The sequence below is a fragment of the Nycticebus coucang genome, chromosome 22 (genome assembly GCF_027406575.1).
Source record: "Nycticebus coucang isolate mNycCou1 chromosome 22, mNycCou1.pri, whole genome shotgun sequence".
Taxonomy (NCBI): Eukaryota; Metazoa; Chordata; class Mammalia; order Primates; family Lorisidae; genus Nycticebus; species Nycticebus coucang.
The window spans coordinates 15,652,294-15,678,656 of record NC_069801.1 but is presented as its reverse complement, the minus strand read 5'-3'; the positions used below and the strand labels follow the sequence as shown (position 1 = coordinate 15,678,656).

General features: G+C 40.3%; 1 protein-coding gene across 22 annotated transcripts in view; it reads left to right on the top strand.

Annotated features, from left to right (window-relative positions):
* Nucleotides 1–26,363, top strand: part of EIF4G3 (eukaryotic translation initiation factor 4 gamma 3) — a 353,942-nt gene that overhangs the window by 48,142 nt on the left and 279,437 nt on the right. For all 22 annotated transcript variants that reach the window (XR_008377043.1, XM_053577412.1, XM_053577414.1 and 19 more), the window contains one exon: nt 17,859–17,934. Coding sequence is in view for 19 of the 22 variants with exons in the window: in XM_053577409.1 (XP_053433384.1) it covers nt 17,859–17,934 (76 nt within the window). In the remaining 3 variants the exon portion in view is untranslated. The remainder of the gene's footprint in view (nt 1–17,858; nt 17,935–26,363) is intronic.

The window sequence follows — 26,363 nt, the reverse complement described above, 5'->3', positions numbered from 1 at the left end:
TTCTGGGCTGAAAATTGTTCTGTTTAAGTAGATTAAAGGTAGATGACCATTGTCTTCTTGCTTGGAAAGTTTCATTAGAGAAGTCTGCGGTCACTCTGATGGATTTGCCCCTGTAGGTCAACTGGCGCTTACTCCTGGCAGCTTGAAGAATCTTTTCTTTTGTCTTGACTTTGGACAGGTTCATCACAATGTGTCTTGGAGAAGCTCGGTTAGAGTTGAGGCGACCTGGGGTCCGATATCCCTCTGAAAGTAGTGTGTCAGAATCTTTGGTGATGTTTGGGAAATTTTCTTTTATAATATTCTCTAGTATGGCTTCCATTCCTCTGGGGCATTCTTCTTCCCCTTCTGGAATTCCTATAACTCGTATGTTGGAACGCTTCATAAAGTCCCATAATTCTGACAGTGAACGTTCTGCTTTCTCTCTCTTCTTTTCTGCCTGTTTTACTATCTGAGTTATCTCAAAAACTTTGTCTTCTACCTCTGAAATTCTTTCTTCTGCATGGTCTAACCTGTTGCTGATACTTTCCAGTGCATCTTTAAGTTCCCTGATTGACTGTTTCATTTCCTTCAGCTCTGCTATATCCTTTTTATATTCTTCGTATCGTTCATCTCTGATTTGATTCTGTTTTTGGATTTCCTTTTGGTTATTTTCCACTTTATTAGCAGTTTCCTTCATTGTTTCCATCATTTCTTTCATTGTTTTCAACATGTGTATTCTAAATTCCCTTTCTGTCATTCCTAACATTTCTGTATAGGTGGAATCCTCTGCAGTAGCTACCTCATGGTCCCTTGGCGGGGTTGTTCTGGACTGGTTCTTCATGTTGCCTGGAGTTTTCTGCTGATTCTTGCGCATGAGTGATTTCTTTGATCTGTTTCCTTGCCCTAATTTTCCTTTCACTTCCTCTTGCTCTTTAAGTTTTTGTGCCTGTGGACTAAGGGTTACAGGACCAGAAGGGTGAGAAGGTTGAGGAGCAAAAAAGGGATGAAAGAAAGGAGGACCGAGTGATAAGAAAAAAAAGAAAGATAGAGAAAGAAGAGGGGGTGGGGATAAGGAATATTGACAAAAAGAAGAGAGGCACAGAAAGAGGGAGACAGAGCAATATAGGTGTACTGTAGGGTACTTTGATACAACCTTAAAAAACCCCACCTTCTGGGAGTGCCCAGTTGGGTGGTTCACTTGAGGTCAGCAGCTCTTTGCTAACCTGATCAGACACAGTACCCCACCTCCACCAAGTAGAGAGGAAAGACAAAAATGCTATAAATCAAACCAAAACAAGCAAACAGAAAACTTTACGGGGATACAATTGGGTGAAAAACCAAATGATAGCAGTAGAAACACTAGCAAAAATGAAGTTGTAGTTATTAAAAAAGGCAGCAATGGGGGCGGTGCCTGTGGCTCAGTCCATAGGGCGCCAGCCCCATATATCGAGGGTGGCGGGTTCAAACCCGGCCCCAGCCAAACTGCAACCAAAAAAAAAATAGCCGGGCGTTGTGGCGGGCGCCTGTAGTCCCAGCTACTCAGGAGGCTGAGGTAAGAGAATCGCTTAAGCCCAGGAGTTGGAGGTTGCTGTGAGCTGTGTGAGGCCACGGCACTCTACCGAGGGCCATAAAGTGAGACTCTGTCTCTACAAAAAAAAAGGCAGCAATGGGAAATTATAATTAAACTAGAAAAGTTGAGAAAGAAAAAGGGATCTGTATGGAAAAGATTGAAATTAAAAAACAAAAGAACATCAACAACGTCAAAATAAACAACAACAACAAAAAAACAAACAAAAAGAAAAAAGAAAAAAATACACAACCAAAAAGAAAGCAGTTTGTATATGTTATTGAATATTGTCTGGGCAGCACGTGGTCTTCTGGGGTATGAGATGTTAGTCACAGTTCTGATACGACTGGAGGCTGCTGATTTCTCAAACCCTAGCAGGTAGACACCCTAAATCTCTCTTCAGCCCACTTAAAAGGCACTTTGAGCTTGTAAACTTGCTGAGCAGAAGCTTTCCCAGCTTTCTCGCTGGAATCACTGCTGAAGTGGCTGTCCGCTTACCCAGTGTGCCAAAACCGGTCTTACTCTGCCCCTGAGGGTTAGGGCTGCAAGGCGGCTCAGACCCCACCCTTAGGCTACTTGGTTGCTGGGTTACAAGCTCCCACCCGTTTCTAGCTCTGCGATCCTGAGGGCGGAGCTTGCCGGGGCAGATCACTGACAATGGTTCCGTGTGACCCACCGCCAAACACTATTAGCTCCGTCTGGCTCAGCGGCACAGACTGGGGCCCTAGACAACGGCCAAAGTTCTCCGCACTCCCGCTCAGGCCTTCCCCAGGGCAGTTCAACTCAAGCCCAAAGACATCAAAACAGTTCACAGGTAAGGCCTTTCTGGTTTGCAGTCTCTCTGCTACTGAACTTACAGTTGTGGGCTGGTTTAGACGGATTGAACACACGCGACCACTTGCCGGTTTTCCACTGTTTTAGTCCTCCTCTTGGGGTCCAGAAGTCTCTCGCTGACTCCCTGTATCCTCATAGGAGTGATGATAGGCAGTTCCCACCAGCCAGAGATGCCTGGAATCCTATCTCCCCAGACTCACGGTGCCCAGATGCAAGGAAGCTGTTACTCGGCTGCCATCTTGCTCCGCCTCCTAAATTGTGTTATCTTCTGACATGAAAGTGCTCAATCTTATTGACCTGGACTATAGTAATTCAATCACAGCTGAACCCGAATTAGCCCAAAGTGAAAAAAATCTTTGTTTGAACTGGGAGGATATTTGTTCTCTCTGTGTATGCTAACTCCCCAAAGTATTGGAACATTAAGTATATGAATTATATTAAAGGAGTTTAAACAGGCAATATGTTTAAATTTATAAATAATTTTCCAATTAACTTATGACCTGCAAAGAAATTATTATTCTCCTTTTCTCTCATCTGTTACTTTATAATTCATAGTAAGTTAGCAGAAAAGTTACATAGTTGAGTTATTTAGATTTTTGGTCTTCCAATAGGTGGAAGATAGAAATTATTTGGTTTCTTGCTAATGCTTACATCATTTTGTTTATCTTTAGTAATAACAATTTATTCTTTGGTATAAAGGAATTTCCATATCTTGGAGAATGTCCACCTGAGGGTTATTGTGGTATGAACGTGATGTAGTGTATTATATTGAGAGCTCATTTAAACTTGTTATCCTTTCAAATTGAAATATAGCTTTGTTTAAGCTTCTTGCTAGTCCTAAGGTTTATTAGTCATAAATGCTTAAATTTATTCCTAGGGGCAAATAGAGGATGGTATCTATAGGCTTCATGGAGACTGACGCTCAGATGACCTGGGTTGAATCAATGCTCTCTCACTAGCTATATGACTTTGGGAAAGTCATCTAACCTTGCTTAGTGTCCTAATTTGTAAAATGGGCTTACAATAACATTTACCTTACAGTTGTTTTGAGTCTTCACAAATGGATATGCATGCTTAGCATGGAGTCTAGCTTGCAGGGAGTGCTCAGTAGATGGCTGCAGTTATTTCCGAGTTAACCTTTTATTCTTTCCCCCCAGTGTCATTCCAGTACTGAGAGGCTCTTTTCTCCATGGGAGTCCCTCTCTTTTCTCCAGCATCCCCCTTCTTACCTGGAGCAGATTGAGATGGAGTGATTAGCCTTTGATTTTCATAGCATAGGTGCATGTTGTTATTAGGCTTCAAATTTTAGAATGTGAAACGTTTTCTCCATTTTTTATGCTACTCACCTAACTCTTAACTGGGGCATTGAAATAGGACTTAGGTAGCATAGTTTGAGGCAGTGGTTTGACAAAGTTGACAACCAATTCGAGAAGTTTAACTAATATAACTGTTTAGACCAGAATAATGGCCCTTTTTTTTTATTATCTATATAGTTATGGTTTTATGAAATACAGATGATAGATGTATGAACGAGGGGAATAGGAGAAGTTTAGATTGAGTATTAAACTTTATTGTTTTTCTGGACAGAAGATGATGCTACTAACAGCGAGGAGCAGAAGGGAAATGCATTAGGGGTACATCATAGATTATGATTATGTTTGAGTATGGCACGTTCAGGAAGATAAGATTAGTAGATAATATTGTTACTTAGAACAATCTGGGGTATAGTTACAGGTTTTTGAGTTGTAACTGTAAGGACAGCACTTAAAGCATGATAAATGCTAACTACATTCAGAATCAAAGAATTTTGCTAGCTGAGCAGTGGTGGAACGAACTGCAGCTCACAAATTATTCTTTTCATTAAAACTTTTTTTTGGGCGGCACCTGTAGCTCAAGGAGTAGGGCGCCGGTCCCATATGCCGGAGGTGGCGGGTTCAAACCCAGCCCCAGCCAAAAACCACAAAAAAAAAAAAATTTTTTTTTTTTTTTTTTTTTTTTTTGTTGAGACACAGTTCTACCCTATGCCCTGAGCAGAGGGCAGTGGCGTCGTAGCTCACTGCAACCTCAGACTCCGGCTGTGGGCATCCTGCTGCCTCAGCCTCTGAAGCCGCTGGGATTACAGATGCTCGCCGTGGCGCCCAGCTGGGTTTTTTCATTTTTTTCATGAGTTGGGGTCTCACTCTTACTCAGACAAGCCTCGAACTCCTGAGCTCAAGCAATCCTCCCGCCTCAGCCTCCGACAGTGCTGGGATTACAGGCGTGAGCCACCGTGCCCGGCTTCATTAAAACTTTTATGTATCACTATTCTTAATAGTGACAGCTTAACCACTGGAAGGTAGTGAAATGGTCTGTAATTGGCCAATATACAAATACATGTAGTCTTTAGGATCCATTGTGAAGGAACCTGAAGGTTTTCCTTCTTCCTCTCTTTGTGGGTTGAAGTATCAGTTGTTTCACATAGCCAAATGGAAAAGTGAAGAAGTGTGCTCAGGTGGTATTTTTGGCATTCTAATTTAGTTTACATATTGTATCCAATGCTATGTTTTTATGTTTCTGGATATTTGACTGTATCTTTGCATGTGTATACATTTGTAAGTTGAAGAAATGGAGTATACACATACATACAGTGCATTTACTTATTTATTTATTTTCGAGACATGGAGTCTCACTGTCTCCTTGAGTAGAGTGCTGTGGTATCATCATAGCTCACAGCATCCTCAAATTCTCTGGCTTGAGAAATCCTCTTGCCTCAGCCGCCTGAGTAGCTGGGCTTGTGCCACAATGCCTGGCTATATTTTCTATTATTAGTAGAAATAGGGTCTCGCTTTTGTTCAGGCTGGTCTTAAACGCCTGAGTGATCCATCTGCCTCCCAGAATGCTAGGATTACAGATGTGAGCTACCATGCCTGGTCATTTCTATTGTATAACTTTTATTTAACAATTTTTTTTTTTTTTAAAACAACAGAACTTTTATTTTATTTTATTTTATTTTATTTATTTATTTATTTATTTTTTTTTGTAGAGACAGAGTCTCACTTTATGGCCCTCGGTAGAGTGCCGTGGCCTCACACAGCTCACAGCAACCTCCAACTCCTGGGCTTAAGCGATTCTCTTGCCTCAGCCTCCTGAGCAGCTGGGACTACAGGCACCCGCCACAACGCCCGGCTAGTTTTTGGTTGCAGTTTGGCCGGGGCTGGGCTTGAACCCGCCATCCTCGGTATATGGGGCCCGCGCCTTACCGACTGAGCCACAGGCGCCGCCCTTTAACAATTTTTTTTTTAAGACAGAGTGTCACTGTGTAACCCTTGGTAGAGTGATATGGGGTCACAGCTCACAGCAACCTCAAACTCTTGAGCTTAATTAAGTGATTCTCTTGCCTCAGCCTCCCAAGTAGCTGGGACTACACGTGCCCACCACATTGCCCGGCTATTTTTTTTTTTTTTTTGTAGTTGTCGTTGTTTAGCAGGCCCGTGCCAGGTTTGACTCCAACAGCCCCGGTGTATGTGGCCAGCACCCTAACCACTGAGCACGGGCACCGAGCCTATTTGACAATCTTTTGAAATTTAATTTAAGTTTTTTGAGACAGAGTCTTTCTTTGTTGCTTGGGTTAGAGTGCCATGGCATCAGCCTAACTCATAGCAACCCCCAAATCCTGGGCTCAAGTAATCCTGCCTGGGCCTTCCCTAGGGCTAGGATTATAGGCCTGAGCCACTTTGCCTGGTCTTATTCAACAATCTTTATCATGATGCTTTCAGGAGTGTGAATGACCTATAAATTTTAGAAATTTTATCCTCCTTTTTAAAACTTATACTGATTCGACATTTTAGATAATTTTAAAACAATCATTGTGGGTAATTTTAGAAGCAATTTTTAAGAGTTGTTAAAATAACAGCATTTGTACATATACATGTGTAGAAAATTTCTGGAAAGATGCATGAGAAACTTGATAGTAGTTACTTTTGGGAGGAAAAGATTGGATGGTAGAAGGTACTTTCTATCTTATATCTGTGCTGATACTTTATACTATTTTATATCCTTTTTACTACCCTGTTTCCCCGAAAATAAAGGTGTGCTCCCAAAGATGTGCTAGGTCTTATTTTCAGGGGATGTCTTATCTTTCCTGTAAGTGGGTCTTATTTTCGGAGGATGTCTTATTTTCGGGGAAACAGGGTATGTGAATTTTTTTCTTTAACAATTATCCAGTGATACTCAAATAAGAAAACCAAGCCAGTTATAGTTAAATAGCACAGGACATCTATAGATACATAGGCTATAGTTATATGTATAGTTTTCTTTGTCCTGTTTTCAGAGTCCACACATAACATTTACATCTTTGTTTTATTTGCCAAATAAAGTTAGCTGACATTCTTTTCTTTTTCACTTTCAAAGTACATAAGGGTAAGAATGATTAGTTACATTGTTTGTATTTGTTAGGTAAAGTCTAAGTTGTAGTTGAGCCTTTGACCTTGGAGGTGTACCATACACTCCTGCATTGTGCCCATTAACCCCTCCTTCCTCACTTTGCTCCACATGAATTTAATTTTGTTTTTCTCTTGCATGGTTATGTAATTGTTCCTCTAGTGGTATCATATTAGTATTGAGTACATTGGATGCTTGCTTTTCTATTCTCTTTTTTTGCAGTTTTTGGCCGGGGCTGGGTTTGAACCCACCACCTCTGGTATATGGGGCCGGCTCCCTACTCCTTTGAGCCACAGGCACTGCCCTGCTTTTCCTTTCTTGTGATACTTTACTTAGCAGGATATTCTCCAAATCCATCCAGATAAATACAAAAGATGTGAAGTCTCCGGGCCTGAGTCACCCACACCCAGCTGACACATTAACTTTATATATATATATTTTAAAGCAGTTCAACATTTCTGTCTTTTTAGTTTTTCTGAATACTTAGGTCTCACTGTGTTGCCCAGGCGGGAGTGTGGTGGGTTTTCACTGGTTCTATCATAGCCCACTATAGCCTCTAAACTCCTGGTCTTAAATAATCCCCTTGCCTTAGCCTCTTGAGTAGTTAGGATTATAGGCAAGCCACTGTGTCTGGTTCTCAACATTTCTCTTTTTAATATATATATATATATATATATATATATATATATTTTTTTTTTTTTTTGTTTTGTTTTGTTTTGTTTTTGGCCAGGGCTAGGTTTGAACCCGCCACCTCTGGCATATGGGACCGGCGCCCTACTCCTTGAGCCACAGGCGCCGCCCTTTAATATATTGTTTGTTTGTTTTCTTGTCCCCTCTGATAGAGTGCCATAGCATCACATAGCTCACAGCAACCTCAAAATCTTGGGCTCAGGCGATTCTCTTGCCTCAGCCTTCTGTGTAGCTGGGACTGCAGGCACCTTCCACAACATCTAGCTATTTTTAAAGACAGGGTCTGGAAATTGGTGAGCTCCAGTGATCTGCCCGCCTCAGCCTCCCAGAGTGCTGGGATTATAGGTGTGAGCCACTGTGCCTAGCCTTCCATTTTTAATCTTAATACTGGAGAAGGAACCTTTTCTTCGTTTAGAACTTCAAAGGAAGTGATGTCTTAAGCTGTGTCTTCTTAGATAATTACACAGTGAGTTATCAGTCAAATTTAGTTAAACTGTGACAGCTTCTTTACAGCTGCTTTTTATTTATTTATTTTTTTGAGGCAGTGTCTTATTATGTCGCCCTCGGTAGAGGGCTGTGGCATCAGAGCTCACAGCAACCTCAAACTCTTGGGCTTAAGTGATTCTCTTGTCTCAGCCTCCTAAGTAGCTGGGACTACAGGTGCCTGCCACATTGCCTGACTATTTTTGTTGTTGTTGTTGCAGTTGTCATTGTTGTTTAGCTGGCTTGGGTTGGGCTTGAACCTGCCAGCCTCGGTGCATGTGGCTGGTGCCATATCCACTGTGCTACAGGCGCCAAGCCTTTAACAGCTTCTTATATTAGCTTTATTTTAGTTGGTTAGGTTATGGCAGTGAGGCACAAATAATTATGATCCACACTCCTGAGGGTTTACTATTTTAAGAGTAGGTATAGTGTGCCAAAATGTGACGTCTGCAATTATAAACCTGTGTTACTTGTTCATATATGAAATGCTGAACAGCATTGAAGTGTTAACTTCATTCATAGATTCCCCTTATGTGGCCTTTTTTTTTTTTTTTTTTTGTAGAGACGGAGTCTCACTGTATGGCCCTCTGGTAGAGTGCCATGACGTCACACGGCTCACAGCAATCTCTAACTCTTGGGCTTATGTGATTCTCTTGCCTCAGCCTCCCGAGCAGCAGGGACTACAGGGACCCGCCACAACACCCGGCTATTTTTTTTGTTGCAGTTTGGCCGGGGCTGGGTTCGAACCCGCCACCCTCGGCATATGGGGCCAGCGCCCTACTCACTGAGCCACAGGCGCCACCCCCCTTATGTGGCCTTTGAAAAACACCTGAACATAAAAATGAAACGTCTGTCTGTATTTTAACTTTGCTAATGTCTCCTCAAGCAAAAGGGATGGGGTTATCATTGTTGGAATACAAAAGGAAGCCAGAAGACTTTATTTCCTCTATAGTTTTTTTCAGTGAACTAGATTGTAAAGGTCAGTGTGAAATAGAAATGTGATCCTGGAATTTTGTTTAATAATGAAGTGAAATGTAGTGTAAACAGGGCATGCGTTCTTTTTGGTGGTCTTTAATAGACAAAGACCCAGTAGGTGGATGCTTAGAAAGCTTTTCTGCGTCCATTGGAGATTTTCAAGATCTTCGTACTTGCTGTAGCCAGGCAGCTGAGGCGATATCCCCTAAAGAGGCAGAACTCCCTATCCTCCCCCTTCTCCTGCTTTTTTTATTTTTTATTTTTTTTTTTTACTATATACTAGGACATTGAAAGGCCTTCCATTGACCGGAAAGACAAAGAGCGCTTTCATTCTCAGAGTATAGCCATAGCCGGTGTGCAGAGCTTTTGTTAGCCTTGCACTATCCCTTTCTCTCTCACCACCCCTAGTCTCATTGTTCTTACTTTGCAGTAGCAAATGTATCATTTTGAGAATTTTACCTCCTTATTTTAAAATAAACAGTTGCAAATGAAAAATTCAGTTTCTTAGAATAATGAACAGGGCAAAGCTTTTCCTTATGGGTTTATTTGAATAAAGAAAGTGCCTTGATACAGTTAAGTGCCATAGGACAAGGCTTTGTCTTTTTTATTTTATTTTTTTTAATTGACACCCACTCTTACTTGTTGCCCTAGGTAGAGTTGCTGTGGCATCACAGCTCACAGCAACCTCAAACTCTTGGGCTAAAGCGATTCTCTTGCCTTAGCCTTCTTAGTATCTGGGACTACAGGCACCTGCCACAATGCCTGGCTATTTTTTGTTTTGTTTAGCAGGCCTAGGCTGGCTTCGAACCCACCAGCCCTGGAGGATGTGGCTGTCGTCCTAACCACTGAGCTGTGGACACCCAGCCAAGACTTTGTTGAAATTATTCTGTTATCGTAAACATTTCTTTTTTTGTGTGTGGGCTATATGTGGTCTAACTTCATTGTTGGTGGCTTGATAATCATTCATCAAATGCAGGCATCTTTTACCAGAGTAAAAGATCTTTTACCTCTTATCAAATAGAACATAAAAACATTAATTTTCATTTTTATGTTCTATTTGATAAGAGGAAATGAGGAATTTACACAGTTAGGTGGATAATTTAAAATGCCTTTTGCCTCAGTTCAATTGACTTATCTCCTTAAGATTAACGTAAATAGGCTCAGTGCCTGTAGTTCAACTGCTAGGGTATGAGCCACATACATCCGAGCTGGCGGGATCGATTCTAGCCCAGGTTTGCCAAATAACAATGACAACTACAGCAACAACAAAAATAGCTCTTGTGTGCAGGCACCTGTAGTCCCAGCTACTTGGGAGGCTGAGGCAAGAGAATCACTTGAGCCCAAGAGTTTGAGGTTGCTGTGAGCTGTGACACCACAGCACTCTACCGAGGGCAACATAGTGAGACTCTGTCCGCCCCCAAAAGAGATTAATGTTAATAATGTTTCTTTTGTCCTATACTTATGTAGGAGAATTATATATGTAATTAAAAATGTTTAATCTATCTGTATATGCATTCCCCCCCATAAGTCATTTGTTAAGCTACACTTAGTGAGCGCCTTTAGTTACATTAATACTATACAGTAACCACTGGACAGTATTTGTGACCTTTTAAGGTTCTATTTAATAATCTCAGTATTAAAACAAGTACATGTTAAATTTTAGTTACTAAAGCTTGGTTACATATTCTAAGAAGGGACTATAATATATTCTACATAGTGAAAATTGATTTAGATTATGTTATATAAGCTGTTATATAAATGTGTAGCTGAAATCTCAGGTAAAAAAATCTGTTAAAGTTGTTATTGGTTTAGCCACTATTTTTTTTTTTTTTTTTGTAGAGACAGAGTCTCACTTTATGGCCCTCTGTAGAGTGCTGTGGCCTCACACAGCTCACAGCAACCTCCAACTCCTGGGCTTAAGCGATTCTCCTGCCTCAGCCTCCCGAGCAGCTGGGACTACAGGCGCCCGCCACAACGCCCGGCTAGTTTTTGGTTGCAGTTTGGCCGGGGCTGGGTTTGAACCCGCCACCCTCGGTATGTGGGGCCAGTGCCTTACTGACTGAGCCACAGGTGCCGCCCGGTTTAGCCACTATTAAAGTATTGTACCTTTTTCCTTTTCCTTCCCTCCCCCCCTTCCCTTTTCTCTCTTTCTCTTCTTCATAACTATACCTCATTTTGACCTTTATGTTGGAAAAGCAGTTGCTCTTGAAGGTCTTATTAGTAGTAGTGGTGTCTTGTGTTCTTACCATGCACCTGGCACTAGGTTAAATGCTTTAAATAAATTATCTCATTTCACTTCACATTAAGTCTCTCTCTCTCTCTTTTTTTTTTTTGAGACAGAGCCTTAAGCTGTCACCCTGGGTAGAGTGCTGTGGCATTACAACTGACAGCAACCTCCAACTCCTGGGCTTAAGCAATTCTCTTGTCTCAGCCACCCAAGTAGCTGGGACTACAACGCTTGGCTATGAGCTTAATTTTAGTGGACTTAACAGAATTGCCTTTTTTTTTTTTTTTTTTTTAAATAAAGTAGCAATCCTGTCTTAAGCACTTCTGTTGGTGCCATTTTCCCAGAACCTGTGCTCACTTTGTGTCTCTGTGTCACATTTTGGAAATTCTTATAATATAGTAAACTCCCTCTTACCCAGAACTCAACCACCACTGTCCATCAGCATGTGACTGGGCTCTCCCTCTACATATTAGCGTTTACATGCCTCATGGTCAGTAAATGCATCATTTTTAGGTCTTCCCTGAATTCTCTGTAATAGTTTTAATGGGTATTATGTGAAATTAAAAAACTTAGTAGTGAAATTGAAAAGTGACTATCATTTAATTAAAATTGTACACTATATTTATAAAGCTGTAATACTATTAACACTAAGTGAAGTTTTGTCTTAATTTGCTTTTAATCAGTATATTTCAATATTAATGCCGAGTCAGTACAGAGTTTATGATATGATATGGTATAGTATTGGATAAAGAATTAATTAGGCTTCTTTTGATAGTAACTTTCAAGCAAATGGAAACTAATAAATGGTAGATTGATTCAAAATCTACCAATCTCTGTGAGTGCTGGATAATGGGGAGATTAATCTGTTACAGTGATACGTGATCTCTGATACTTGATATTATTGTAATGTTACTATTGTTTTGGGGTACCCTGAACCAACTCATATGTATAAGGCAGCTGCTGAATTGAGAAACATTGTGTTCTGACTGCTCCACCAACTGGTCTTCTCCTTGGGCTTTCCTATTCTCTGAGTCATAGCAATATTGAAATTAAGCCAATTAATAATCCTACTATGCTTTCTCAGTGTTCGATTGTAAGGAAGTGTTATATGTGTATCACTTGAAATTGAAAGAAATGGGGCGGTGCCTGTGGCTCCGTCGGTAGGGTGCCGGCCCCATATACCGAGGGTGCTGGGTTAAAACCCAGCCTCGGCCAAACTGCAACAAAAAAATAGCCGGGTGTTGTGGCGGGATTTTTTCTTGAATTAAAAATAATTTAAGAAAAATTGTTTTTGGTTTTTGGATAGAATCATTATATTCTCCTCTGTGGAGATTGTTGATAAGAATGTAACTGGTTTGGGTCAGGCCATGGCTCACATTTATAATCCCACTTTGGGAGAGAGTGGTGGAGGATTGCTCGAGCCCAAGAGTTTGAGATTGTAGTGAGCTAGGATGATACCACTGTGCTCTAGCCATGGCAACAGTGTGAGACCTTGTCTCAAAAAAAAAAAAAAAAAAGAAAGAAAGAAAAAAGTGGTCTTTGTTCCTAGAGCAAAGTTGGAAATTGAGTGATGGTAGAAACTTGTTGTGTTGTACACAGTTGTACTGTTGTGGGGGGGGGAAGATGGTTGATTCTGAAGCTGTGTAGAGTCAAGAGGTCTTCTGAAAACTTTTTAAAGGAGTCATGACAGATATTATCTTACTGTGTTTGAGTCTAGTACAGATTATGTTTTTTACCTTTCTGAACACAGGGCAATTCTGTTATTTAGGGGCCAGACTATATATGAGAAATTCTATACTTGACATTAGAGTTATAGTTAGGATCTTGAGAACCAAAGAAATTTTTTTGCTTCTCAAGTATTCGTGAAGGTATTCTTTTTTTTGAGACAGAATCTCGTTATGTTGCTGTTGGTAGAGTGCTGTAGAGTCACAGCTCACAGTGACCTCAAACTCTTGGGCTTAAGTGATTCTCTTACCCCAGTCTCCCAAGTAGCTGGGACTAAACAGGCGCCCGCCATAACGTGTGGCTGTTTTTTTTTTTTTTTTTAATTGTAGTTGTCATTGTTGTTTAGCAGGCCCAGGCCAGGTTCAAACCCATCAGTCCCTGTGTATGTGGCCAGTGTCCTAACCACTGAGCTATGGGCACTGAGTCTTAGTGAAGGTATTTTAATAGGAAAGAAAATTGAAATACATTTATCACTGTCGCTAAATTAACCATGATTCTTCACTTTGTGAAGTTTTTTTGTTAAATTTTAATCTCTTTGCTGTAGAAAATACTTTGACTTATTTCTAGATACCGTAGCTAAATCTGGATTGACTTTTCCTCTGGCCAAATAGAAGGGTGTTTCTACTGGAATTTTAGCTTCTTGTATTGCTGTAGTTCTATGACTGGGGCTTGTCCTCAAGGTAAATCCTGAGGAGAAAAGGGGCTAAAATGACTAGATCAGCAAAAACCCATCTGTCTCCCCCCATGTGCAACATTCACCAATTTTTTATTTCTTTCTATAATCCGTCTGTTTTTGTTTACTTTTCAGAATGAGTCCTCAGGTGTGTTACCTTTTGTATGTCTAGAGTTTTTAGTTGTAATTAGTGTAATCAGTGAAAGGCTATAGTGGGTTTATTCCATTTTGGCTGGGTGGAATGCCTCCGTTCTTAAAACCATTTCCTTTTTGTTGTTTACCTTCTTTGTTCAGACAGTTTACCACATAAAGCTATCTTTTATATTGTTGCATTCTAGCCCTGGGAATTCACAGTTAATATCTTTATTGGGCTTGGTTGTGTATTTCTTAAATCTTCTCACATTTTACTGTATTTTTTAATTTATAATTTATACCTTTCATTATAAGTTTTTCATTTACAAGTTATAACTTCAGCAGATGGCCTGTCTCTCAAGAGTAATGAAAAATTGTTTTCTTGTCAGTTATACTCTGAAGGTCTGTGTACCGTACTTTGGCTCTCTGTGTGTATAGACTAAAAATTGTTTGATTTCATCACAGTATTTATGTGATATATTTTTGGACAATGATATAGTGAATATAATGATATAATAAAGGTGAAGTTTTCAGCTGTTTGATCACTTGCGCTCATAGTGATGTTAATTACATGGATGTAAAATTTGAGGAATGTCTATTGTATCACAGTGCTTTATTTTATTCTGATCTATTCAGTATTTTTCTACCAATGCTTGACATTTTGATGAAATTCTTAGCCTTGCAAAGACTAATGGGAAACTTAGATGAAAAAATTAAGTGTAGGATTAGGTGTCATGAAGAAAAGGATTAGAATTAGCATAATGAAATTGAGTAGGTACAAACGTAAATTCTTATATTTGTAGTGATATTAATTATGTACAGGATGAATACGATTTGACTTCATAGCAATTTTTAAAAAAGTTTTTTACATTTTAATTTAATTTTTATTTTTTGAGAGTTTCCCTTGGTTGTCCTGGGCGGCTAGAGTGCTGTGCCAAACCAACAAAAAATTCCTCTCCTGTCTTTATTAACAGCTCCACACAAGACTGAATTAAAATAAGTATTAAAATTGAGTATTTTTATTTCCTTGTACTTCCAGTGGCAAAAGATTAACAGCAATGAAAAAAAATTCTTTGGTTTTTGTTTTTATTTTTTAGAACATTGATTTTTTTTTGTTTTTGTTTTTGAGACTGTCACTATGTTGCCCTCAGTAGAGTGCAATGGTGTCACCGTTCACAGCAACCTCAAACTCTTGGGCTTAAGCGATTTTCTTGCCTCAGCCTCCCAGTAGCTGGGACTACAGGCGCCCTCTGTAATGCTTGGCTGTTGTTGTTGTTGTCATTGTTTAATAGGCCCAGGCTGGGTGTGAACCCACCAGCCCTGGTTGGTGCATGTGGCTGGCATCCTAATCATTGTGCTATGGGCGCCGAGTCATGATACCTTTTTTTTGTTTTTGAGACAGAGTCTCACTATGTCACCCTCTGTAGAGTGCTGTTTTGTCACAGCTCACAGCAACCTCTAACTCTTGGGGTTAAGGGATTCTCTTGCCTCAGCCCCTGAGTAGCTGGGACTACAGGCACCCACCACAACACCTGGCTATTTTTTGGTTGCAGTTGTCATTGTTGTTTAGCAGACCTGGGCCGGGTTCAAAGCCACCAGCCTTGGTATATGTGGCTGGTGCCCCACTCACTGAGCTATGGGCGCAGGCGCCGAGCCAGTCATGATTATCTTTTAAAGACACATTCTGTGATAGATTCAAAGCAAGAGTAGACATTTATAGTGTTTAGGTTTGAGAATGCCTTTGTTTTGTTTTTGTCCACATAGTGAAGTTATTATTCCTTAGATAAATGTAGTTGTAATTGCTTGGTGTGGTCACTGAGGGTACTCTACTTTATTTGAGCATTTTACATGCTTCATGTGTCTGCACTTGACAGCTTCAAACTCTGCACCTTTGAGATAACATGCATCAACCATAACAGGATAATTTTATACTTGGGATTGAGATGGCCTCTCTAGGTAAATAGAAATAAGCAGAGGGTGCTTTATTGTTACCACTTGAAGGCGCCATTCTGGAATTTGCTTGTCTCTCCACTTTCTAGTCTAGTAGTATAGCTCATAGTCATTATCTTTTATGAGGCTTTTCTAGGAAAGGGTTAATTTTTAAAATAACTTTATTTGGATAAAATACATACCATAAAATTCACTCATTTAAGCTCTATATATAATACAGTGGTTTTTAAGATATTCATAGATACATGGCAGCCATCACCACAGTCAAGTTTAGAACTTTTTTTTTTTTGAGACAAGAGTCTCACTATGTTGTCCTCGGTAGAGTGCTGTTGCATCACAGCTCACAGCAACCTCCAGCTCCTGGGCTTAAGCGATCTCTTGCCTCAGCCTACGAAGTAGCAGGGACTATAGGTGCCCATCACAATGCCCAGCTACTTTTTGTTGCAGGTGTCATTGTTGTTTAGCTGGCCCAGGCTGGGTTTGAACCTACCAGCCTTGTTGTATGTGGCTGGCTCTGTAACCACTGTGCTATAGTATACTACGGGTGCCAAGCCAAGTTTAGAACATTTTTATCACCTCAGAAAGAAACCCAGTACCCATTTGTCAGCTCCCTTTGAAAGTGCTAGCCTTACAGGCATGAGCCACCACACCTGGCTCAGAAAATACATTTAAATGACACAAATAAGTTATATCCATTGTAGAAAAAACATATAATGCAGTTACATATTGAATTATGTAACTCAGTTGTAGTTATGTACACCCACCATCTATAGGTAACTCCTGTTTATCTTTCAGTGCCAATCTTTTGGCTGTCATTCTTTTTTTTTTTTTGTAGAGACAGAGTCTCACTGTACCGCCCTCGGGTAGAGTGCCGTGGCGTCACACGGCTCACAGCAACCTCTTAACTCTTGGGCTTACGCGATTCTCTTGCCTCAGCCTCCCGAGCAGCTGGGACTACAGTTGGCTGTCATTCTTAAAGTGGTCTCAAGTACACAAGTATTTTCTATTCCAGATTTTACCTTACCAGGTAGAAGAGTTTAAATCTTTTCTTTCTTGAAGCTGAATAAAATGATCGTCTTTTTTTTAATTATTAAATCATAGCTGTGTACATTAATGCGATCATGGGGCACCATACACTGGTTTTATAGATCGTTTGACACATTTTCATCACACTGGTTAACATAGCCTTCCTGGCATTTTCTTAGTTATTGTGTTAAGACATATATATTCTGCATTTATTAAGCTTCACATGTACCCTTGTAAGAAAATGATAGTCTTTTAACAGAATTTCCTATCAGCATGGTGAAATATTTTAAATTCAGTTATGCTGACTAGCTTTTTTTTAAAAAATGGGGCGATGGGTACATATTGGGGAAAGTAGTAGATGAAATAGAAAAAGAAGGAAACAATTGTCCATTTCTGTATAGTTAGCAGAACATGCTGGGCCTTTGTCTGCACTTTCCATTTAATAGATTAGTCTTCCTGAATATTCTGCTTATACTTTCTTTTATTCTCCATGCTCTAATCATGGGCCTAAAGTTTGGAGACATGTTGAATAATTTTGTTTGAGTTTCCATGGAATGTTCATCATGGGAATCACTTTTGGTAAGATTGTTTAGTCATGTTAGGATATTTGAAATTCTACGTCTTTAAATGTCAGTAGAGAAGTAAGAGTATATCACTCAATAATTGGATGCAGTGAACCTGTGCATGCTCTTTGTTGGGTCTTGTTTAGCTTTAGCTTTAGTATACACTGGAAGACACATACCCACTAGAATGTTAAATAGCAGTACTAAAACAAACAAACAAAAATAATTGGATGCAGGGCGGCGCCTGTGGCTCAGTGAGTAGGGCGCCAGCCCCATATGCCGAGGGTGGCGGGTTCAAACCCAGCCCCGGCCAAACTGCAACCAAAAAATAGCCAGGCGTTGTGGCGGGCGCCTGTAGTCCCAGCTGCTCGGGAGGCTGAGGCAAGAGAATCTCTTAAGCCCAAGGGTTAAGAGGTTGCTGTGAGCTGTGTGACGCCACGGCACTCTACCCGAGGGCGGTACAGTGAGACTCTGTCTCTACAAAAAAAAAAAAAAAAAAAAAAAAAAATTGGATGCAGAAGCTTGGCTCATTGGCAAAATTTTGTGGTGATAATTTTCTCTTACTGCTAAAGCAATCCATTTGTGAATTCTCTTATCCTTAACTCACTCTTCTAGAATTCCGAGAGGACCTGTGCAACAGTCTCTGGAGGATCGAATCTTCACTCCCACTGTCTCAGCAGTCTATAGCACGGTCAGTATCTCACAGATGTTTTGTTATATTGTGTGTCTGCTTTTGCACTTGAGCTCTTGTTATTATAGGCAATGTTTGTCTGAATAATATAGGATAGATTTTTGATAAAAAGTTTAATAGAATTCTGAATAGAATTAAATGTTATAATAAGGTGAACAGGCCCTTTCCCCATCATGTAAGAAGTGGATGTGCAAGAAACATTATGTTAAGATAGATTTATTTATATACTTCCTAATATATAAATTGCTCTTTAATACTGTTAAGTATCATGATCATTTTTAGCCAGTTTATACTTTATTTATAAAATCTTGCTTGATTCTGTTACTCTATATCTTTATGTAATAAGAAAATCATACTTTCAGGTCTTCATCTAAGTCACTGTTAAGTATTAATTAGGCCAAGATATCAGTGGAGACACCTCTCCAGAGTTGATCACTATTCCTTAGGCAGTAGTGTCCAGCCAGATATAAATCCACTTAATTATCCTATCATCTAGCACTGAATAACATTCTGCCGTTTTTTTTTTTATTTGTTTGTTTTCTTTTTGAGACAGTCTCATTCTGTTTACTGATTGAGTGCTATGTCATCATAGCTCACAGCAATCTCAAACTCTTGGGCTCAAGCGCTTCTCTTGCCTCAGCCTCCTGAGTAGCTGAGACTGTTGGAGCCTGCCACAGCATCCAGCTATTTTTAGAGATGGGGTCTTGCTCTTGCTCAGGCAGGTCTTTAAACTCTTGAGCTCAAGTAATCCACCCATTTTGGCCTCCCAGAGTGCTAGGATTACAGGCTTGAGTGACTGTGCCAGACCCACTGTTTCTTTACAGTAGTATATCAGTTGAACTATATATATATATAGTTTTTTTTTTTTTTTTTTTTGAGGTAGAGTCTCACTATGTCGCCCTTTGTAGAGTGCTCAGGTGTCACACCTCATAGCAACCTCAAACTCTTGGCTCTTGGGCTTAAACGATTCTTTTGCCTTTCCTCTCAAGTAGCTGGGACTACAGGCTACTAGGCTCTAGGAGTAGAGGCGCCTGACTTAATGCCCGACTATTTTTTGTTGTTCTTTTTGTAGTTGTTAGCAGGCCTCGGCCAGGTTTGAACCTGCCATCCTCCGTGTATGTGGTCAGCACCCTAACCACTGCGCTGTGGGCGCTGAGCCAGTTGAACTAATTTTTTGACCTATACTTTTTCTTAGGACCATTTTACATATTTTTATTTCTTAGCTTTTCTTTTGATACATGCATTCAATGCGTGATGATCAAATTAAGGTAATTAGGATGTTTATCGCTTCAAACATTTGTCATTTCTTTGTATTGAGAACATTTCAGATTTTCTAGCTATTGTGGAAAGATGCAATAAATTATTGTTAGTTATAGTCACCCTGCTTTGCTGTTGAACACTTAGAATTTATTCCTTCTAACTGTATTTTTGTACCTAGTAGCCAGCCTCTCTTCCTGTGTCTGCCCCTCTCTATTCTTGGTTCCCAGCCTCTGGTGACTTATTATTCTACTTTACAATCTGTGTTTTTCTTTTTTAACTCCCACATATGAATGAGAATAGAAACATTTAACTTTCTATGCCTACCCTAGTTTAATTCACTTAACACAATGACTTGCAGTTGGCTCTCTTACTGTAAAAGACAGTGTTTCATTCTTTTTACTGTTGAATAGTATTTCATTGTATTTAGGTACCGCATTTTCATTATCTATTCATTGGTTATGGGCACTTCTTTCCTATCTTGGCTATTTGAATAGTGCTGCAGTAAACATGGGCGTGCAGCTGTCTCTTATTCTTTGATATAATGATTTCCTTTCTTTTGCCTAAATATCCATCAGTGGGAGTTATGGATCATATGTTAGATGATTTAGTATGTTTAGGAACCACCATACTATTTTTCTTTTCTTCTTTTATTTTATTATTATTATTATTATTATATACTTTTTTTTTTGTAGAGACAGAGTCTCACTTTATGGCCCTCGGTAGAGTGCCGTGGCCTCACACAGCTCACAGCAACCTCCAACTCCTGGGCTTAGGCGATTCTCTTGCCTCAGCCTCCCGAGCAGCTGGGACTACAGGCGCCCGCCACAACGCCCGGCTATTTTTTGGTTGCAGTTTGGCCGGGGCCGGATTTGAACCCGCCACCCTTGGTATATGGGGCCGGCCCCTTACCGACTGAGCCACAGGCGCCACCCTATTATTATTTTTTTGACACAGCGTCTCACTCTGTTGCCCTGGGTAGAGTACTGTGGTGTCATAGCTCACAACAACCTCAAACTCTTGGACTCAAGTGATTTTCTTGTTTAAGTTTCCTGAGTAGCTAGGACTACTGGTGCCCACCATAATGCCCAGTTCCATTTTTAGTGGAGACCACTCAAGTAACCCACTCACCTTGGCCTCCCAAAGTGCTGGGATTACAGGTGTGAGCCACCCCACCTGGTTGCCATACTGTTTTTCATAGTGGCTACCATAATTTACATTTCCATGAGCGGAATACTAGTGTTTTCCTTTCCATGTATACTTTGTAAGTGCGTGCATGCGTGTGTGCGTGTGTGCCTGGCTGCCTTCCTTCTTCTCTTCCTCCCGCCTGCCTCACTTTCTTGCCTCTGGTAGAATGCCAGGCATCATAGCTCATAGCAATCTCAAACTCTTGGCTTTAGGCCATCCTCTTGCCTCAGTCTCCCAAGTAGCTGGGACTACAGGTACCTACCACAACACCCAGCTGCTTTTTTGAGATGGGGTCTCGCTCTTGCTCAGGCTGGTGTTGAACTCATGAGTTTAAGCAGTCCACTCCCTTTGGCCTCCCAGAGTGCTGGGAATATAGGCGTGAGCCACTGTGCCTGTTTTTTTTGTTTCTTTCATTTTTTTTGAGGAGACAAGAGTCTTACTGTATTACACAGGCTGGAGTGTAGGCACCTTGTCCTAGCTCTTGGGTTCAAGCAGTTCTCCTCCCTTAGCTTCCCAGTAGCTGGGACTATATGTACACACCACCATGCCCAGCTATTCTTTTATAGATGAACTGTGGGTCTTGCTCAGGTTGGTCTTGAACTTCCTGGCCTCAAGCAGTCTTCCTCCCTTATCTTCCCAGAATCCTAGGATTACAGGTGTGAGCCATCTTGCCTGAACTGTTTTTTTTTTAATAACCATTTTAATTGGAATAAGATGATGATATTGTCATTTTGATTTACATTTTCCTGATGCTTAATGATGTTGAGCATATTTTTGTGGCCATTTGTAGGTTTTCTTTTGAGAAATGTCTGTTAAGGTCATTTTGCCCATTTTTAAATTATTTATTTTGCTATTGGGTTGTATTTTTTATATATTCTGGTTATTAACCCTTCTTGGGTGAATACTTTGCAAATATTTTCACCCATTTTGTATGTTGTCTTTTCTTTCTTTCTTTTTTTCTTTTTTTGAAACAGAGTCTCACTGTGTTGCCCTTGGTAAAGTGCTGTGGCGTCGTCACAGCTCACAGCAACCTCCATCTGGCTCTTGGGCTTAAGCGATGTTCTTGCCTCAGCCTCCCAAGTAGCTGGGATTGCAGGCTCAGTCTGCCTGGCTATTTTTTGTTGCAGTTGTCATTGTTGTTTAGCAGGTCTGGGGCAGGCTCGAACCTGCCTGCCTCAGTGTATGTGGCTGGTGCCCTAAGCACTGAGCTACAAGCACTAGGTTGTCTTTTCTCTCTGTTGTTTCCTTTGCTGTATATAAATTTTTTTTAGCTTAATGTAATCTCATCTATTTTTGTTTTTTGTTTCTATGCTTTTTTGGTTTTATCCAAAATAACTTTGTCCATACCCAGGCTCTGAAGTTGTTCCCCAGTGTTTTCTTCTAGTAGTTTCATGGTTTGGGTTTTTTATGTTTAAGTCTTTACTCATTTTATTATTTCTTTGTAAGAGACAGAGTCTTACTCTGTTGCCTAGGCTAGAGTGGAATGGTATAACCATAGCTCACTAAAACCTACTTGAAATACTGGACACAAGTGATGCTTTGGCTTAGACCCTCAAGTAATTGGAATTACGAGTTCATGCTGCCCTGCATGGCTAATTAAGAAAAACTTTTATTTTTGGGAGTTAGTCTTACTCTGTTGCCCTGGATAAATCTCAAACTCTTGGGCTCAAGTGATCCTCTTTCTTCAGACTCCCAAGTAGGTGGTCGTACAGGTACCCAAAACAACATCTGGCTTGGTTTGTTTATTTTTATTAGAGACAGGGTCTCACTCTTGCTCAGGCTGGTCTCAAATTCCTGAGTTCAGGCAATCAACCTGCCTCAGCCTCCCAGAGTGCTGGAATTACAGGTGCGAGTCACTATGCCTGGCCCTAATTTTTTTTTTTTAAGAGATGGGATCTGGCTCTGTTGGTCAGGCTGGTCTTAAACTTTGGGCCTTACAGAGTCCTCTTACCTTGACTTTTCAAAGTCCTGGAATTATAGGCATAAGCTACTTACTATGCATAGCTCATTTTGATTTGATTTTTGTAAATGGTGAGAGATAGAAGCCTAGTTTCACTTTTCTGCATTTGGATGTCTGTTTTTTCCAGCATCATTTGTTGAAGAAACTGTCCTTTCAACAGTGCCTGTTCTTGATGCCTTTGTAAAAAATGACTTGGCTGTAAATAAATGATTTTATTTCTTGGCTCTCTGTTCTCTTCTGTTGGACTTTGCTTCTGTTCTTATGCCGGTACCATGTTGTTTTCGTTACTATAGTTTTGTAGAAGATTTTAAAGTCAAATAGTTTGATGCCTCTAACTTCATTTCTCTTTGCTTAGTATTGCTTTGGTTATTTGGTGTCTTCTGTGGCTCCATGTGAATCTTAGGATTTCTTTTGATTTCTGTGAAGAATGATTTTGGTATTTTGATCAGGATTACAGTTTTGATTTTTCTGCTTGCCAGAAATGTCTGGAAAAAAAAAAAACCATTGACTTGTATATGTTATAATAAATAAGTGAAAACTTCATGGTATGTGAAAAGCTGTTTAAGAAAAAGGAATAATGGCTCGGCACCTGTAGCACAGTGATTATGGTGCTGGCCACATACACTGAGGCTGGCAGGTTCAAACCCATCCTGGGCCTGTGATGCGAAACAACAAGAACAACTAAAAAAAAAAAAACAACAACAATGACAACTACAACAATAACAAAAATAGCTGGGATTGTGGTGGGCTCCTGTAATACCAGCTATTTGGGAGACTGAGGCAAGAGAATCACTTAAGCCCAAGAGTTTGAGGTTGCTGTGAGCTGTGACATCATGGCACTCTAGTGACGGTGACATAGTAAGACTCTGTCTCAAGAAAAAAAAACAAAAAGAAAAAGTAAACAAGGAAATGTCTTTGGAAATGTAAAAAATCAAATAGCTTTTTTTCCTTAACTTTTTTTGGTTTTGTTTTTTAGAGACAGGGTCTCACTCTGTTGCCCAGAATATGAGTGCAGTGGTGCCATCATAGCTCACGAAAGCCTTTAATTCCTGGGCTCAAATGATCCTCCCACTTTGGTCTCCCACAGTGTAGGGATTACAGGCATAAGCCACTCTGCCTGGCCAAGAGAACTGCTTTAAAGCGTATTAAGCATAAAAATGACTGCCAATGTTTTAAGAATTAAAAATAAAATGTTTTAGAGCTGGAGTGATTTCCGTGTGTTGCCCAAACTCCTGGGCTTAGTTAATCCTTCTGCCACCTCCGTCTCCTGAGTAGTTGAGATTATAGATGTGCAGCACCGTATCCAACTCCAAATTTAAAGTTAGGTGCTTTTATATCTATAGGAAAAGTTAGTTATCATGTAAACATTTCAGTAAACAGACAAATAAGCTTTGTTAGTAATTTCTAGGTATGTACTAATGAATCTTTTTACAATATCCAGTTACTCCTAAGAAACCGGTACAGGGCTTTTGGTAGTGTAGTCATTTTCATGATATTACTTCTTCTTTTTTTTTTTTTTAAAGAGATACTGTTATTTTTATTTTTTTATTTTTTGCAGTTTTTGGCCAGGGCTGGGTTTGAACCCACCACCTCTGGCATATGGGGCCGGTGGCCTACTCCTTTGAGCCACAGGCGCCACCCAATATTACTTCTTTCAATCCATGAACATGGAATGTTTTTCATATTTTTGGTTATTTTTCAATTGCTTTCATTAGTGTTTTGTTCTTCTAGTAGAGATCTCTCACTTCCCAGGTAATTTATTCCTAGGCATTTTATTTAGTCTTTTGTAGATGTTGTAAATGGAATTGCTTTTTAAAAATTTCTTTCTTCTCTAGTTCGATGTTGGTGTACAGAAGAAGCATTATTGCTTTGTGTATGTTAACTTTATATCCTGTGATTTTTCTGAACTTAGGAAATCTAAGACTTTTGGTAAAGCTTTTAGGATTTCTCTTGATAAGATTATGTTGCATGAAAAGAGGAACAGTTTGACTTTGTCTTTTCCAGTTTCTATGCTCTATTTATTTATTTAGTGTTTTTAATGCTGTAGCTTCCAGAAGAAGAGCATTCCAGAATATGCTCTTTATTTCTGTCTTTTGTCTAATTGCTCTGGCTAGGACTTCCGGTACAGTGTTGAGTAAAGGTGATGAGAGTTGTTATCCTTTTCTTGGTCCAGTTTTAGAGCAAAAGCTGTCAGCTTTTTTCCGTTTAACATAAGGTGTGGATTTGTCATATAATGTACTTTATTGTGTTGGGGTATGCTCCTTCTCTGTCTAGTTTCTTAAAGGTTTTTTTTTTTTTGTAAAGACAGAGTCTCACTGTACCGCCCTCGGGTAGAGTGCCATGACTTCACATGGCTCACAGCAACCTCTAACTCTTGGGCTTACGCGATTCTCTTGCCTCAGCCTCCCAAGCAGGTGTGACTACAGGTGCCCTCCACAACACCCGGCTGTTTTTTTTTTTTTTTTTTTGTAGAGACAGAGTCTCACTGTACCACCCTCAGTAGATGCCGTGGCATCACACAGCTCACAGCAACCTCTAACTCTTGGGCTTCCGCGATTCTCCTGCCTCAGCATCCCGAGCAGCTGGGACTACAGGTGCCCGCCACAACACCCTGCTATTTTTTTGTTGCAGTTTGGCCGGGGCTGGGTTTGAACCCGCCACCCTCGGCATATGGGGCCGGCGCCCTACTCACTGAGACACAGGCACTGCCAGAGTCTCACTTTGTCACTCCTAGTAGAGTGCCATGGTGTCTTACCTCACAGCAACCTCGTACTCTTGGGCTTAAGCGATTCTCTTGCCTCAGCCTCACAAGTAGCTGGGACTATAGGCGCCTGCCACATTGCCCGGCTAATTTTATTGTTGTTGTTATAGTTGTCCTTATTTGGTAGGGCCGGACCGGGTTCAAACCCACCAGCCTCGGGTGTATGTGGCCAGAGCCCCATTCGCTGAGCTATAGGTGCCAAGCTAATGCCTGGCTATTTTTAGAAATAGGGTCTCACTCTTGCTCAGGCTGGTTTCGAATTCTTGATCTCAAGCAATCCACCTGTTTCAGCTTCCCAGAGTGCCAAGATTATACGTGTGAGCTACCATGCCTGGCCTTCCCCTATAATACTTAACTACGATCAAGGAAATTTCCCTATGATTCACTTTAAAAAATTTCCTTATGCCTCTTTCTAATCCTTCCTTTTTGCCTTTTCCCATCATTGATCTGCTTTCTGACGTTATTTATACAGACACACACACACACACACACATATGTATATACACACACATATGTGTATATATACACACACGTGTGTGTGTGTGTGTATATATATATATACACACACACGTGTGTGTGTGTGTGTATATATATTTTTTTTTTTTTTTTTCCTCCCCTGAAACAGTCTTACTTTGTCGCCCTTATTAGAGTGCTGTGACATCATAACTCAGAGCAATCTCAAACTCTTGGGCTTGGGTGATTCTCTTGCCTTAGCCTCCCAAGTAGCTGGGACTACAGGCACCCACCACTATGCACAGCTATTTTTATTTTTTATTTATTTATTTTATTTTATTTATTATTTATCTATTTATTTATTTTTGACTCTGTCTTACTTCATCGCCTTTGGTAGAGTGCCATGGCGTCACACAGCTCACAGCAACCTTCAACTCCTGGGCTTAGGTGATTCTCTTGCCTCAGCTTCCCGAGTAGCTGGAACTACAGGTGCCTGCCACAATGCCTGGCTAATTACAGCTATTTTTAGAGATGGGGGTCTCACTCTGGCTCACTTCTCTTAACTCATGAGCTCAGGCAATCCACTCTCCTTCTCCTCCCAGAGTGCTAGTATTGTAGGTGTGAGCCACGGCCTTGATTTATTTATATTTTTTAGATTTCTGTATAAATGGAATCATGAAGTTTGCACTTATTTTTTTCTACTGAGCATAATTATTTTGAGACCCCTGTCTTTACTAAACATACAAAAATTAGATGTCAGCTAATTTAATGCAACAGTCAGATGTCATGGTGCATGGTTGTAGTCCCAGC